This window comes from Lepidochelys kempii, chromosome 10, assembly GCF_965140265.1.
Source record: "Lepidochelys kempii isolate rLepKem1 chromosome 10, rLepKem1.hap2, whole genome shotgun sequence".
Lineage (NCBI taxonomy): Eukaryota > Metazoa > Chordata > Testudines > Cheloniidae > Lepidochelys > Lepidochelys kempii.
In genome coordinates, this window is record NC_133265.1 from 66116791 (window position 1) to 66134039 (window position 17249).

The 17249-nt window shown below is 41.5% G+C and overlaps 1 protein-coding gene across 3 annotated transcripts in view; it reads left to right on the top strand.

Moving 5' to 3' along the window:
* SPPL2A (signal peptide peptidase like 2A) overlaps nucleotides 1-17249 on the top strand; it is a 48904-nt gene that overhangs the window by 19923 nt on the left and 11732 nt on the right. For 2 of the 3 annotated variants that reach the window (XM_073304013.1, XM_073304012.1), the window contains exons 6-13: nucleotides 4130-4281; nucleotides 10309-10405; nucleotides 11379-11480; nucleotides 13588-13669; nucleotides 13979-14053; nucleotides 15171-15227; nucleotides 15420-15473; nucleotides 15907-16006. In XM_073304013.1, coding sequence (XP_073160114.1) covers nucleotides 4130-4281; nucleotides 10309-10405; nucleotides 11379-11480; nucleotides 13588-13669; nucleotides 13979-14053; nucleotides 15171-15227; nucleotides 15420-15473; nucleotides 15907-16006 — 719 coding nt within the window. The remainder of the gene's footprint in view (nucleotides 1-4129; nucleotides 4282-10308; nucleotides 10406-11378; nucleotides 11481-13587; nucleotides 13670-13978; nucleotides 14054-15170; nucleotides 15228-15419; nucleotides 15474-15906; nucleotides 16007-17249) is intronic. The other variant, XM_073304015.1, reaches the window with a different exon arrangement.

A 17249-nucleotide genomic window follows, 5' to 3' on the forward strand; every position in this document is an offset into this window, starting at 1 on the left:
ATCTTCCCCTCCTTCTGCCCCAAGTCTTACTTACTCTACAGTTGTGCTCTCCCACGCCCTCCTCTTTCAGCCCTCTCCACTTCCCTTCCCTGGCTCCTTCCCTGTCCACCCTGTGCACCTCACTAGGTACTTGTTGACCTGAGCCCTTCCCAGATCTTGCAGTCACTTACCCCCTAACCCTCCAAACTTCTGTGCCCTCAATCCCGCATTACCCCCATCCTCTACACTGCTTCTTTGCACCCGCCCCCCCCCAGGAGTCTTCTTGAGAGGAGGGGCCTTGACAATCCTGTCCCCACCATAGGTTTCTGGGGGTGACCAGCTGGCCTGTGCCCCATCTTCTTTCTTCAGGGTGGCTGCCAAGGAGAGCCACTGCCCCGCAATCTGATGAGATACCACTATTGGGAGAGGCATTTTTCCCTGTCTGCTAGTCCAGTGCAGCTGGCTCCCACACGTAGCCAGCTGAGCTCTACAACCCAGCCTTTTAAAGGCAGAGGTAGAAAGCCGCATCTGCAGCAGGCTGGGGATTCCCTTTGGAGGTGATCCATATATGAGCAGAGGGAATCCTCTGACACTAAGGAAACGATTTGAAAGGGTTTGAATGAGGGCTTCCTGCAGGATTAGGGCAAGGCCCACAATATGGTAAGGGGGGACTAATTTCCTTTTGGGGGAAAGGGGTGGCAGTGACATTTGACTTTTTGGGGGAAGTGAAGTTTTGTGAAACTCCATGTGTGACATTCCTCATCATTAAGGGCTTGTCTACACAGAAGTGAGTATGTAGTAGTTAGGTTAATCTATTTCCAAATTCACACTAATCCATACAAAGGTGCGCTTAGTGCGGAATAAGGGCATGTCTACACTTAAAATGTTACAGCAGCACAGCTGCAGCTGTGCCATTGTACTGCTTCAGTGTAGACCGGGGTGGGCAAACTACAGCCACAGGATTGCCCCCTCATGGTGCTACAGGCCCTGCACCGCTGTCAGAAATGGCTGGCACCACGTCCCTAGGGCCTGGGGGGAAGGGGCGGGGGCAAAGGGCTCTGTGTGTTGCCCTTGCCTCCAGGCACTGCCCCCCCTCCCCCCCCTGCAGCTCCCATTGGCCGCAGTTTCCTATTCCTGGCCAATGGGAGCTTCAGGGGAGGTACCTGGAGGCGTGGCAAGGGCAGTGTGTGGAGCCCTGTGGCCCCCCCCTCCCTGAGCTCTCCCGCAGTCCACACCCGTCCTTCACCCCAACCCCCTTCCCTGAGCCCCCTCATACACCCTGCACCCCTTTTCTATCCCAATCCATTGCCCTGAGCCCGTTCCTGCACACCGCACCCCCTCCCACACCCCACACTCCCTCCCACACCCCAACCCCCTGCCCTGGCCCTGCATACAATTTCCCCACCCAGATGTGGTCCTCGGCCCAAAACGTTTGCCCACTCCTTGTGTAGACGCTGCCTATGCCAATAAGAGGGGTTGCCATCAGTATAGGTAATCCACCTCCCAAAGAGGTGGTAGCTAGATCGATGGAAGAATTCTTCTGTCAGCCTAGCACTGTATGTTAGAAGCTTGGTTGGCAAGCTATGTCTCGGGTGTGGATTTTTCCCCTGAGAGAGGCTGGGGAAATGGAAAGTGGAAACAGCATTTTTGGGGGTGGGGGGAAAGTTGGAGCCACATGTTGTATGTAGGACTCTGACTGTATTCAAAGTGTCAAAAATCCAACAAAATACGTGGTGTCACTTCATTTATTGGGAAACCTATGAAGCTAATGTGTCTTTAAGAAACATATTAAAATCTGCACACCTTGAAAATATGCTCCTCCAGATTTGTAAGCCATTAATTTAAAACAAATCCTCACAGGAAGTCTGTAATACACCTAGGAAATTCTTTCTCCTGTTGATTTTGTAAGATAACTATTGCCTTTTCAGCATGCCAGCATTTGTAGATACATTGGCTTTAGGACTGTGGGGAGTGAGATGTCTGACTGGGAAAGTTTCACAAGAGTCCATACTATGAGAGAGGTAGTTTGCCTGTATGGTTAAAAGGTTTTAGTTGTTTTGTTCGGTGCAACAGTTTCAGTGTGATTATTTCTTGTGGTAAGGTGTAAATATGGTTGCATCCGATGAAGTGAGCTGTAGCTCACGAAAGCTTATGCTCAAATAAATTGGTTAGTCTCTAAGGTGCCAGGAGTACTCCTTTTTCTTTTTGTAAATATGGAACACATTTGTATTACAACCTTGAAGAAATGTTACTTTTAATGACACTGCTTTATTTCTCTTTCCCTCCCTGTTTAATTACGGACTGTAGAGGCAGAAAAACTGGTGGTTGACTGACTGGATTTTGCTGACACTAATGTTTTCGCAGACACTTAATGAGAGAGAACAAGCTTCAAAACACTTATCAGATCTTGTGCCTGTCAGTGACAGATATATTTTCAGTGGTTTTGAGTTCTTGGGCTAAATCAGAGGTGGGCAAACTATAGCCGGCGACCGTCCTGCCCGGCCCATAAGCTCCCGGCCGGGGAGGATAGCCCCTGGCCCCTCCCCCACTGTCCCCCCCTCTCCCGCAGCCTCAGTGCACTGCGCCACCAGCACTCTGGCCCACGGCTCCTGGTCGGCGGTGTGGCTGGCTCCAGCTGGGCAGCGGGGTTGCAAGCTCCTTCTGCTCTGAGCAGCATGGTAAAGGGGCGGAGCGGTGGAGGGATTGGATAAGCGGCAGGGGGTCCCGAGGAGCAGGGGGCGGTTGGATGGGACGGAGGTTCTGGCGGGAGGGCAGTCAAGGGATGGGGAACAGGAGGGCGGTTTGGGGCGGGGGTCATGGGAGGGGGCAGTCGGGGACAAGGAGCAGGTGGAGTTGGGTACGTTGGGGGTTCTGATGGGGGGAAGTCAGGGGTGGTAAGTGGGAGGGGGTTGATGGGGGCGGGAGCCAGGCTGTTTGGGGAGGCACAGCTTTCTCTACCCAGCCCTCTATACAGTTTCAGAACCCCGATGTGGCCCTTGGGCCACAAAATTTGCCCACCCTTGGGCTAAATTCACTGCTGGCTTAATCAGGAAAACTCCACTGAAATCAGTGAAATTGGGGCTACTTTACACTAGAAAATTAGATTGACCCAGCTGTGTTGCTCAGGGGTGTGAAAAATCCACACCCCTGAGTGACATAGTTAAGCCAGTCTGAATCCCTGTGTAGACAGTGGTATGTTGACAGATGAACCCTTCCTGTTCGCAAAGGTAGTGTCTACAGTGAAGCGCTACAGCGGCACAGCTGCAGCTGGGCTGTTATAGTAATTCAAATGTGGACTAGCTGTTACTCTGGTTTTATACTAATGCAGATGGTAGCAGATTTTGGACCAGTGGCTCCTAAAAAGGAAGGCATGAGAGGTTCTTTCCATTTAAGACTGTTCTTTTAGAGCTAACTTGGACTCTTTTTTGTTGGAATGTTTTCTTTAAAGATTGACGCTCCCTTTTCTCAAAAACAGAGATTAATAGAAGGCATTAAATATTTCATCATGACCTATTGTGGAACAACAGCATGGGCCTACAGAAAAGTAAAGTCTTGGGAGAGAATATCAAAGGATATGATGGGAATTTGGCATACCATTTTCTTTCAACTTCATATTTTTCTGCAGTAATAGTATTATGAAAGATCGAAATAAATACTCAAGTTTTTTTCCTTTAGGCTATCACATCTTAATGTTCTACCTGATCAACCCTTACAGCTATGTGGGTTATTTTACAAATCAAGACCAACTTCAGTAAGGTAGTTCAGCATATGTCTAGCTTTTGAAGTCAGTGGCTCTATGCACATGCTTAAAGTTAGGCATATGGTTAATTACCTTGCTGAATTGGGCCACCAGTGACTACTTAAATCTTAGGTTTCAGAGTAGCAGCTGTGTTAGTCTGTATCCGCAAAAAGAAAAGGAGTGCTTGGGGCACCTTAGAGACTAACCAATTTATTTGAGCATAAAAAAAGAAAAAGCTTTCACACGAAAGCTTATGCTCAAATAAATTTGTTCGTCTCTAAGGTGCCCCAAGTACTCCTTTTCTTTTTACTTAAATCTTAACACAACAAAAATTGGGGTCAAGGTAAACGCTTTGTTTTTAAGTCCATGGTCAGTGTCTATAACTGCATTATTTTTTGTTTGTCTATACAGTGAGGATTTAAAGGCAGTGGCAAGCCCTGAAGACAGAGAAACAAGAAGAAAGAAAGAGGAAAACGTTACTTTCACCCCTCTAACAGTTATCATATTTGTGGTAATCTGTTGTGCCATGCTACTCTTACTTTATTTCTTCTACAAATGGCTAGGTAAGAAGTAATATGTAATTCTCATTTGATTTCTTATTGAAATATATTTTCTCCTTGAATGGCATTGTTAAGTTTTTATGGAATTTAGTTTTATTTCAGAGTTGGAGTCAAAGTTCAGCTAACTTTTCTTTTTAAATAACTCCCCTCTCAATTTATTGAGGGAGCAGAGTCAAGCGAGTTGTGGTTTTGTTTTTTTTTAAAGGGGGGGGGGATGGAGAGGAGGCTGTCTCTGTCTCCCCTCCGCCCCCACCTGCCAATTTGTTTCTCCATTAAGGTTGCCGAGGCAATAGTTATTTTGGATAAAGTATATGTGAGAGACGATCCCTTGCCTTGATGGTTTAAAAAAAAAAAAAAAAAGTAGTAGTAGAGCATATAATACCCCTTGTTCATCCTTGTAAAGCAGGGATCGGCAACCTTTGGCACGCGGTCCACCAGGGTAAGCCCCCTGGCAGGCTGGGCTGGTTTGTTTACCTGCTGCATCCGCAGGTTCAGCCAATCGCAGCTCCCGCTGGCCACGGTTCACCATTCCAGGCCAATGGGGGCTGCAGGAAGCAGCGCCCAGCACATCCCTCGGCCCGCGCTGGGCGCTGCTTCCCGCAGCCCCCATTGGCCTGGAATGGTGAACCGTGGCCAGTGGGAGCTGCGATTGGCTGAACCTGTGGACACAGCAGGTAAACAAACCAGCTCAACCCGCCAGGGGGCTTACCCTGGCGGGTCATGTGCCAAAGGTTGCCAATCCCTGTTGTAGAGGGAATATGGTAGCTGAATATTTGAAGCAACTTCTTACCTACATTTATGAGTTGTATCTAAACTCACTTTGGATTTGTAGTTTCATCAGATGTCTTGTGGTTGAGCCAAATGGCCTAAGTAAACCTGGTGTAATTGGACAAAGTTGGACATGCTACCAATGACATAATTATCTTCCAGATGATGCAATCCTAAGGAAACTTTTCCGTGATCACCTGCTATTTTTCTCCCTGCCTCATTCAGTGGGTTGTGTAGTGAATGAAGCTGGTGTCTGCAGGATCCCTGCCTCATTTGTTACAGAAGTTGGAAGGGGTGTGGTGATTAAGGCAGGGGGTAGCAGGAAGAGAAAGGATGGTCTGGTTGTTAAGGCAGTTGAATGCTGCCTTGGAGAACTTTGATTTTATTCCTGCCTCTGCCACAGAGTTCTGTGTGATGTTGAGTGTAACTGGGTGGTCTACCCTTTTTACAGCCAGGAAGCTGAGGCCAGCCAGCTCTGTTCTTAGGCAGAACCCCTCAAACAGCATCTGGACCCAGTAGAAAGAATTTATCAGACCCAGTTGGGAAGGGATTAGGTGATTGCCTAATGAGCACCTGATTCGTATAAGGGCTGGAGGAGCTATAGGAAGGAGATTGGCTCCTATGTCAGACCCTTGAGCAGGGGGACTACCCAGGCCTATAAGAAGGGTTGCCAGGAGCGGAGATGATCTGGCAAAAAGTCCCTTTGTCAGGGGAAAGTTAGCTGATGGATTTATGTTGAATTTGTTTATTTTGTGGTTTTCTGATCATTAGTGCACCCAGTAAATGGTGTCCTGAATAAAAGGCCTAAACAGACTCCAGGCATGATGTTAATCCTTCCTGGGCTGGGGAAAGGTCTTGCGCAAAATTTCCATAGGTGGTCACTGTGTGTTCCTCATTTTCTGGGTTGCCAACTTGAGACTCCTGCAATCTGGTTTGCAGAAGTACTGAGTATTCACAACTGCAACAGAAGTCCATGGGAGTTCTCGTCTGAATACACTAAGTACTAAAAAACGCAAAGTACTTGGAAAAATTAGGTCCTAGGTGTGGTGGGATCTCTGTGGTGCAGCCTGGGACTGTGGGACCACTGTGCTCCCTTAACTCTCAAGCATGGGCTGTCTCTCACAATGCTTTGCTAGTAACAAGCAGCAAACCCCTCCAGGCCCTGTTATCACTCAGCACAACCACATGTGGACCCCACACAGAGCTAGATTGTATGAATGCTCCCAGCGCCACTCATGAATCACACAGAGAGGCACCAGCCAAATCCCCCCAATTTTGAACCTCAGGAATATACTGTCTTGTACTGCTCAAGATGAGCAGTGCAGATTTATTAATTAGTTCACCACTTTGTCAATTGAAAGTGGATATGCACCAGCCTTTGTAAACCTAAGCAAACGCCCTTACCAAACACATCAGGCAAACTCATTGGTAAAGATAAACAGTTAAATTTATTGACTATGAAAGATAGATATTAAGTGGTAGGCAAAAAGTCAGAGTTAGTTACCAAAAGAAAAGAAAATATAAGCAGGCAATCTAAACTCTCAATCCTATTAATCTAGATGTTACCCAGTCTAATCAGTTTTTCTCACCCCACTGGATATTGCAGTTCACAGTACACAGATCTCACTCTTGAAACCTGGGCCAGTCCCCTCTATTGGAGTCCTCAGTTTCTGAGTGTCCTTGTTGCTTGTAGCGTAGGTGGGGGAAGGAGAAAGGCCAAGAAGTTGGCCCTTGTGTTAGTCCATGTGCTTGGAGAACACAAGTCCGGGCATGTCTGGAGGGCATTGCTGAGTCTCCAAGCAAGGCTGAGCAATTCCCCTGGTGTGACCTTATGCAGGTGAGTCACTGAACTGTAATTGCCTTGCTGGACAATGGCTGTTGATGATTGAGCCTCCGTTCCCCATGTGCAAAATGGGGATGGTAGTACCACCTCATCTCACAGGGAGATTAAAATAAATTAACGTGTGTAAAGATGATATGATGAAAGCACCATAGAGAGACCCATGAAGGAACTAATAATTCTGTATACAGTGCAGGGTTTGGATGGTGTGCAGTAAATAATACATGGGATCGTATATTAAATGGCGAGGATAAAAATGAATATTGAATAGCTAACCATTCAGAGAGCACTGTCCATCCTGTGTGCTGAATGAGGCAGGGGTCCTGTAGAAAAAATGGTGTAATTGTGTAATTGAAGACTGCATCATAATACTTACCTACAAGGAGGCTGAATTAAGGTTACTCATGCAACCATAATAATTCTGGCACTTCCTAACTTCTTGAGTGCATGTCTTTGCTACCTTACTGTTCTTGTTATATAAAAATACCTAATATAGGTTGCTTCTGGGTCTGTCTTTATTCTAGGCTTCTGGGTTGTTTGGTAAATTCCTTCCACATATCTGAATTTAGATGGCATTCTTGAGGGTTTTATTTGACATCCTTCCAATAGTTGGAGTGAACTCCTTCAGCAGGTTCATGTTGTGGCCTAAATGGTTTAAAAAAAACAGGAAATGCAAATCAGGTGCTAATGCTCTAATTATCTGTTAGGCATGGAGGAAAAACAAACAAATAAGATGGTGTACTGAGGGAGTGTCTGCCTTAACTTGAATTTTAATGGTTTCTGTTACAACGATGGAACCTATTCACAAGCAGTTATTCACCTGGGGAATTTCACTCGTGTGTAAAGTTGCACAGGTGCATCGATTCTTGTAGGTGAAGGACCAGAGATGTCTAAATGGAAGAAGGGTTTTTTTGGTATTTGATCTTTTTTATGGTACTTTTAGAGGAAACTATTTTTAGGTACATGGAACACACATTTAAGCTTGAATAAATAATGTTCATGTAACACTGTCTAAAAATGTTAGTTACATGATTAATAAATGTGTTTTGGTATAAATAGTCTTTTGAGGAAAATCATCTGCATATTAAGCCTGGTTATATATAACTGACTCATGAGGAACCTATTGTGTAAATCCTTATTCTACACACCAATGGCTTTGTGATGCTCTGCTTAGGACACCCAGAAGTGGAAGTCACTTTGTTAACCCCCTGCCTCAGCAAGCGAGAGCTGTGCTAAACTCTCTTGTCAGCTCCCTAACACTCCAGCCTGTCTGCCTTGCCAGCAAATTCCTTGAGATTCTGTCAGGCTAAACATTGCCTTGAAGGTAACAATCAGTGAACCCCAAGTTGCCCAGAGACATCTCCCTCTCCAAAATTATTAAATTTGCTGCCTCCAAAGAGACGGGTCACAAATCTGCCTGTTAACTTAGCTGAAAATTCATACTTTCTTCAGTACAACAGCACTGAGGTTTATAGTTTATGTAAAACTAAGAATAGGTTGAGTGATAAAGAACATAGATTTAAGTGATACTAAGGAAGAGTAAAAGAGACAGGTATGGTTAGAAACAAAACAAAAACCACACTTTCTAGGGACTAAAATTAAATTTTTAGCAAGTTACAATCTTGGCCTATGCAGTTTTTTCACTTACCTCAGGTTACCAGCATCTCTAGCTCCCCAGGCAGGAGGAGCCAGTTGTCACAGAATCATAGGATGCTGTCCCCTTTGTTCCCTAAGTGATGGAAAACTAAAATGTCTTTTTGCCCCCCTTGTATTTCCGCAAAGTCCATTGTCTTTGTCTCAAGAGCAAGGAAGACTTCCTGGGGATGGAGCTTCTGTCCCCCAGTGTGCTCACTTAGCTGTTTTCTGCTTACCTTGATTGCTTTGTTTACGTCCTATATAAATGTACTTTCATTATCCTCTGCCGATCAGACCGGTAAATCCCCATTCCTTTGTCCAGGGCAGGCTTATTTTAGGCACTGCCTCTCAAATATGTTTTAAGAACATATTTCCAGGACGCATACATAATTCTTTATGCACAGCCCGTACATACATCATGCAGTGAAATTCCTGACCAGTGCATCACCAGTTTACATAAGATATCCTACAAGATACTGCCATCCTAATATGTTTCCAAAAGGTATGTTGGGGATAGTGAGTGTGTCAGGCCTGTTATGAGTTACAGTATAGTTGGCCCTCTGCTAGTGGGCACTGAGGGGCTCATAGGGGCACAGGCTAGGTAGAGCATAATAGGTCCTTTAGTGTTTAATCTATCTATTGGGCATGTCTGTCAAATATCCATTTCTATCAAAGTCTAACTTTTTTTAGCTGCTCCTGTTCAAGTAAGTGGGAGTTTCACCACTAACTTCCATGGCAACAGGCATGAGCCCTTCATTTGGGGTAGGATAAGACTGACTGGGAAACACAGTTTAACGACAAATAATTATCATGTCTTATTTGCTTGTTCACTTTTTCTATTTTTCTGTTGCCTCTCCAAAACTCTAGGGACCTCTCAAAATTTGAAAAGCAGAATTAATAACACACAATTTTTAGTACAATATTCTAGTTCATCAGGTTTTTTCCAAGTGATAGACTCCTAGGAAATTAAAGACACTCTAATTAACTATCTCATAAGAGCCCATCTGAATAATTTTCAGTCCTCCGCTCCAGAGGCACCAACTTTCTGATTTCCTGGGGGGTGCTCTAGCCCTACTCTGTCCCTGGCCCCACCTATATTCCACCCCTTCCCCCAAGGCCCCACCCTGCCCTGCCTCGGCTCTTCCCATCCTGCTTCTACCTGTTCCGCCCCCCCACCCCCGAGCATGCCCCATCCTCCCCTTCTAGTGCCTGCTGCTGAACACCTGATAAGCAGCAGGTGGGAGGTGCTGTGGGTGATGGGGAGGAGCTGATTGGCAGGGCCCTCCCACCCACTGTGTTTTTTTTCCGTGGGTGCTCCAGCCCTGGAGCACCCACAGAGTTGGTGCCTATGCTCAGCCCCTCCACCTGTGAAATCCCAGCTTTCCTAAATGCCTGCAAGAAAAGTTGAGTCTTGGAGTGTGCACACAAGATTTACAAATCTAGGCTCTTGTGGTCCAAGGAAGGGATTGTTCTGTTTCTTAGTGGCATTGGTGCAAAGAAAACCACATGTGAGCATGAACTTTGTCTTTCCTTTAAAAATAATGTTTAAAACATTAAAATTCAAGTTTCTAGTTGATGGGAATTTTTACAGCATGGTACAAACCTTTCAAGTTTCAGTATTTTGTTTCAGAAAACCTATTGATACAATCTTGACTTAAAGAGGCATAAGTAATGCCATTATTCTGTTACTGTTGTCACAGGTATTTCCTAGCTCTTGGCTCCTTCCTGCCAGAGCATCTTTGTGTTGCATACATTTTGTCACTTATTTTCGTTTTTCTTCCTTCTAGTGTATGTAATAATATCCGTTTTTTGCTTGGCATCTGCAATGAGCCTGTACAACTGTCTTTCTGCACTAATTAGAAGAATATCATTTGGGCAATGCAGGTATTGTACATCTCTTTACCTTGTTACGGTTTATTTGTTTTGGATATTTTTCGTAGCTACTAAAATTCCTGGGAGGAAATGTGCTGATGGTTTGAAAAACTACTGTAAGCTTTAAGTTTTCAGCTGCTTATGTACAGTATCCCATATTTTAGATTTATAACAAAAAGTAAGGGTGCCTAGGGGGTAAGATGGGGCTCTTTAATAAAACTAAAAATGCAAAACTTTTTAAAGTAGTGGTTCCTGAGTAGTCTTTACTTACTTCATTAGGACTACTGTATGAGCAAGGAATACTAGCATAAAGAATCTGAGATGCTGAAAACCCATGGCTGAACAAACATGCCTGTGCTTTCTGGGTAGCAGTGGTGGGTTTAAATTGTAATGTCTGAGATGTATTTTTCAAGCTGTGTGTTACGGTCATATGGACTCATCTGTTTTCAGACATGCTGTGGCATTAGTGGTGAGCATGGAACTGCATGGGTGGCATGTAAATAATGAGTCTGCCTGATTGCACGCTCTTCCTATTCCACCAGTCTCATTTTCACTACATATAATTTTCTCTCTTTAACCTATTAAAAATGTTCCATGCACATTTCAAGCCATAACAGTCCTTCATTTGCACTGTTCTGTTAAATATCTATTTCTCCATGTTTCTATAATATACCAAAAGTCATCCAAGCTATGTTTTGGGTGCCTATCCCATAAATCTAAAATGCAAAACAAGCACAGGATTGCCCATAGGTACCCGTGCCTTTGCTTTTCTCCTGAGCTGTTGAGAGATTTGTAGTGTGATTACAAAGTTAGTAAATCTGGATTCTGCTGAAGCAAGTGGGCAGAGTGAGTTTCAAAATGAGGGACTCCTCAGAGAGAGAGTGCTTGTGAGCACCTCTGTTGAGTTTAACTGTAAATTTTATCTGTCGTGTTGTAGGCCTTTTTTGTATATAAGACAAATTAATTTAGCCATTTCATTTTTTAGGATTTCATGTTGCAACAAAAATATTGAAGTGAGACTTATTTTTCTTGCTGGATTCTGCATAGCAACAGCTGTTGTTTGGGCAGTGTTTCGAAATGAAGATAGGTATGTGATGATTTTGGAGAAAATTTTGAAAGGTGTAATGAAAATAACGCAAATGTATAAATCCCCTATCCATAGAGAAAATCCTGCAGCACAGTGTTCTAAGTTTTTGTTGTTGTTAGTTTTTAAAAAGTATATAAAATGTTACGAAACTTAATAAACGGATGAATGAAAAGAACTGGTAACATTAAAACAAAGCTATACAATTCATGTTTATATGGTTATTTGTAGTTACTAACAAAATAAATTCATAGTGGTGAGGGGAAAACATAATTCCTTCTTACTTTAATGGAAGAATAAATAATAGAATATATGGGTTGGAAGGGACCTCAGGAGGTCATCTAGTCCAATCCCCTGCTCAAAGCAGGATCAATCCCCAACTAAATCATCCCAGCCAGTGTTTTGTCAAGCCTGACCTACTGAAAGAAGGAGGAAAAAAGGAAGAAAGAAGGATGCAAAAACAGGAACATGTAGTTTGGGAAAAGACTGACTAAGCTAATAAGTCTTCCACTACCATTCTCAACTAAAAACAAGTCTCTTGACCCTGATGACTTGAAGCTATGTGCAGAACAACATATAAGGCTAATATTAGCCTCAAGAATCAAAGCTAAAAGAGCTGGCATACCATGGGTTGGCACAAAGTATAGCTCTACTAGTCTTTGTGGCTAAGATTTTTTTTGGGGAAAAGAGAGTGTACATATGTGAGGGGCGGTGGCAGCTGTTTCATCAGTATATTCCCATCCAGTTTATCTGTGCAGTTGATGTACTCTACAGCATGCTGGTCAGGGGAGTCTGACAATTCTATCAGAGGAGGTTGCTCATGTGTAAATGGGCCATCTTGAAATAAGTCTCCAGGTTTTCATTAACACTGCTTCCAAACAGCTACCTTACTGAAAATTAATGTTCATATTGCAGGATGGATTGTTTACAAATAAGCTCAGTGCTGCTGTTTATAAAGACAAATTCTAACTATTAGTGGTTTCCCAGTGGCTTAATTGAGGAAGGAAATGAGGAATTCCTGAGTTAATTTTGGTATGAGTAAGGAGATAGATCTCAGTACTTCAGCTTCCTGGCATTGCAATGATTTAAGATTACTCTGTTAATGTTCCATAAGTTGCTTAAATGCTGAAAAAAGCTTGATAACTAAAAAAATAATGCACTAAGTGAATTTAGAATACTATATAATTTGTGCAGAGCAATTTATCTTGAGCTGCTGGCATGAATGTAACACAAACTATGTATTTTCCCCATACCAGCAAAACTGCAGTTGTCTGATTGCATATGCAGTGGTTGAAACATGAAATAGTGAGGTGGTGTGAAGGTACAGATCCCGATCAGTAGCAGGCTCCAAGAGTAGCTTTCAAATACAGCTCTGAGGTGAAAAATTGGACGTCAAGGTGATGAGCACTTTTTGAAAGGTGCTGAAGAACCCTCAACTTGAAGGGATCTCAGTGGGAATTAGGGACACTTGGCATTTCTGATCAGGCCCTTAAATGGACACCATGAACTTGAAATCTACTCTTAAAATAAGTTCAAAGTAGTTTCGGGTACTGCACTAGTACCTGAGTTCCACTGGCCATTTTTGTGGGGCTTACAACCATATTTTCCCATTTTTAAAAAAAACTTTCTTCTCCCCCACACAATTGGGGAAACTTACTAAGATTCCAATCCTGAAACTTCTTTTGAGTGAGTTGACTACTGCAGCCCTGCAGATTTCCATTGAGGCTCAGCATGGGCACAGCAGCCTACCCATTTCCAAGAAGTTGCAGGAATGAAGCCTGATTGCTTATACATGGTGAATAGAAAACTGACTATATACAAAATTTGAATATTTTTGCTCCTTTTTCCATTAAAGTAGTCTTAAATATTACCTGTTACAATAGCAGATAAAAGACTTAGTTAGAAGTGTGACTTTATAAGTTAAGACAGTGCTCCATGAATGAACATCAATAAGTAGGTATAAAAACTAGACTTCAGTCATTGTTATAATATCTTGCTGTAAGATTATAGAATTTGGCTTTTCTTCCAACAAGACCAAACAAACCTACAGTACTCTGAAAATATAGAAAAATAAAATGTAAAGAAGGTTCTTTTTTTTTTTTTTTTGTAGGTGGGCTTGGATTTTACAAGATATCTTGGGAGTTGCTTTCTGCCTAAACTTTATTAAAACACTGAAAATGCCCAACTTTAAGGTACAGTAAACAGTTTACCTAAATAAAGCATGTTGGTATGCACGTAGAAATACTAATAACCGGAGGTAAATTAAAGAATGAAAAAGAATGTTTCCTTTTTTCCAAAAGCATTAAAGTTAGCAAAAGGACTCACCAGAATGTTTTTTATAAATCATAAACTAAAACTACCAATAGAAAATGTTTTCATAAATTTTATGAGAGAATATTAAAGGTAACCTTTAGGCATTTAGTAAGGATTGCTGTATTAATGAGAAATATCATGCAGTCTTTGAAAATTTGTGTTTTAATGTTTCCTTTTCTGTTTGCCAGTCATGTGTGATACTTCTAGGTCTTCTTCTTTTGTACGATGTATTTTTCGTCTTCATAACTCCATTTATCACCAAGGTAGGTCCACAGTTTTGATAGATTTGTGGTATGGATGCCTGCTGGTGCATTTTATATTTTGTGGATTGAATTTTATGCATTTAAATATTGTCCAGACATGGCTACCATTCTAGATACTCAAAGTCTGTTACTCCCAAGAGTTTGTCTGTTAAGTAATTTCTCCTCAGTTTCTCAGTCTACCAACATCTAAATGAAGGGTTGCACAGGAATGTTTGTCTCATTAATTTAAACTTCAAAACAAAGGGGAAAGAATGGAAACAATGTAGTGAAAATAAGGTGGATCCAAGCAAAATGCAGCCTAGGGAGTGGGGATGAGTAGCAGTAGATACATCCAAAGGAATTATAGTAGAAATAGGAGGTAAGGAGCATTGATATAATGGCGGGGGACGGGAACCAGCCTCAGGATGGTCATTAATCCTTCAAAAATGGATCTCACAGTAAATTATTGTATATCTGTTTTGTGCTACAGCCCCCAAAAGCCTGCTCTGTTTTTACTTGCTATAGTCGACATTCTAATAAATGCTGTCAGTGTCATACAGCAGCCTGCTGTTTTCCAAATTCTCAGTTTTATTACTGCATCCTGTCTAAATTCTGACTAATATTACTGTACCCCATCCTTTGCTTTCAGACCCTTATGTATCAGTTGAGGTTTTGGCGCTTTGTAGAATGCGGATTCTTTAACGTGCTGTGGCACAAATTACTTGCAAGTGCCCACATTTCAAAGTAGAAAGAACAAGGATACAATGGCAGAGGAGTAGATTGCTGACAGATTCTTCAGCTAAATAAAACTTTAGCTGCTTTCATCAGAAAACAAACTATAGTAGCCAGTTTAGGTCTAACTGTGTTTTTAATACAAAACAAAAGCATAAATCTTTACTTCATTAATCTGTGCACTTCACTGGAATTTGAACAGCTTCTGTTTTGGATCAGTGCATTCCATTTTGAATGGGTTTGCTAGATGATGTCCTGGACAAAATAATCCTGCATATAGTAGTACATTAAGAGGATTATAGGACACTGAGGTGCAAGCAGCAATTCAATCTGTAATATTGAAGTGTTACACTATATACTTAAATAAGTATTAATTCACTAATTTAAAAATAACCTTAAATTTCAGAATGGGGAAAGTATAATGATTGAAGTTGCAGCTGGTCCTTTTGGAAACAGTGAAAAGGTATGAATAGTCTTTTTCTGTAGTATGAATGCAATGTGAATACATATGTGCAGGATATTACACTAACTGAATTAGCTATGGAAAGTCAGTAAATTCAAGTAGCTTTTCGGTATAATTTTCTCACAAAATATAGCCAGCTTTTGCTACTTTTGTTTAAGTATTAAATACCTGTTGACTTGGGTTTGATCCTAGAATGATGGAAACTTGGTGGAAGGCCCTGCTGAACGCTCAGCTCCCCATGAGAAAGTAAGGATTGTATTTCAGATATGTTCACTGGACTTTAAATTGCATCCTCTGAAAAGGCTATTCTTTTGGGGAAAACCTGACTCTCAAAATTTTCCTCTTCAGGGCCTGGATATCATTGTTCGTCAATAGCTTATAGTCAGGATAACAATGCATATCTAATATTCCCATTGTTTGTGGTTACATTGTTCTTAATTTTTTTCACTTTATATGATCTGTAAAATTGCAAATCCATTTTTTTCTACTCTAAATCTTTAAAATCACATTTTAAACACTCAGTTTGTTGGTTCCTGTTTTCTTAATTCAGGTTCTTCCTAATTTGATGTTTTTCAGAAACTAGATGAATAAGTAGTTCTAATATCATTTTAATGTTTCTTTAAAAAAATTATACGATTTAGATTGGATTTATGTGGGATTTAAAAATATTGTTTTACAGTTACCAGTCGTTATTCGGGTACCTCGACTTGAATACTCTGCACTGGCGTTATGTGGAATGCCATTTTCACTACTGGGTTTCGGGGACATCATTGTACCAGGTAAAGAAATGTTTTTAGCAGCTATAAACAAAATTATCTGTGACCCTTTTTTCATAATAACCTGATTTACAAAGTGGATTTTCTATATTTCAGGCCTGCTCCGGAGTTTAATTCTGATTTCTAGCTTTTGATCTATGTACATGCACTGTAAAACAATCTGTATTTTTATAATAGTCTGTAGTCTAAGTACAATTGGTATTTTAAGATTTGTAAACAATCTGCTTTTTTATATAATTGTTTTACAAATATATATTTTCATGGCACTTGTATTTGTAGAATATAGTGCCATTAATAATAATCAGGATCAGTGATCTTAAATCAAGCTGGTTTTTTACAGGAAATGTAACATGGCAAAGGATTATCATAATTTAATTTCTAATTATATGATGTATGGTACAATACAAAATCCTCATTTTAAAAGACAATTTATACTACATAAACAAAATTATTTCTACAGTGTTTATAGAAGGAGAAAATATATTTGCATTTTAATCAACATCATAATAATAATTAGCTCTCTTCATCAGTAGATCTCACAGCACTTTACAAAAGATTAGAAGGGCTTATCTTGTGAAAACCTGAGTTCTGCACCTGGCTCTGCCATGGACTTTCTTTGAGACCTTGGGGAAATCACTTAACCTCTGTCTGACTTTCTCATCTGTAAAATATGAGTGTTAATTTTTCTCTACTGTCCTGAGGCAAAATTTAATTCAAGTGTGTTGAGAGTCTTTGATGGAAGGCACTGCATACGTGCAAAGTATTGGGTGTTTGTTACCACTGTGCAGATCTGTCGCTTATATTAAATGGAAAGCACATTAGCTCATTTAAATGGGGATATTGACTTTAGAGACAGGCTTATTCTAGAGCCATGTCTACACTGCAGGTGTTATAGCAGCATAGCTATAGCATCATAGCCATGCCACTGTGATTCAGTACAGTGATGGAAGGGGGTTTTCTGAGCAACACTAGCTAGGTCAACAGAAGCATTCTTCTGTTGAACTAACTCTGTCTACTCTGGGGTTAGGTTGGCATAGCTACGGGAGTCAGGTGTGGATTTTTCACACCCGTGAGCACAGTAGCTATGTTGATGTACGTTTTTAAGTATAGACCTGGCCTAAGATTTCTTAAATAAAACTAATAGTCTTCTAGCTGTCCACGGTATTTAACTTACAATTTTATAGTTAACTGTTTTCTTCCATATTGTTGCTCTAATGGGAAGTATGAATGTAAATTCATGTTATGG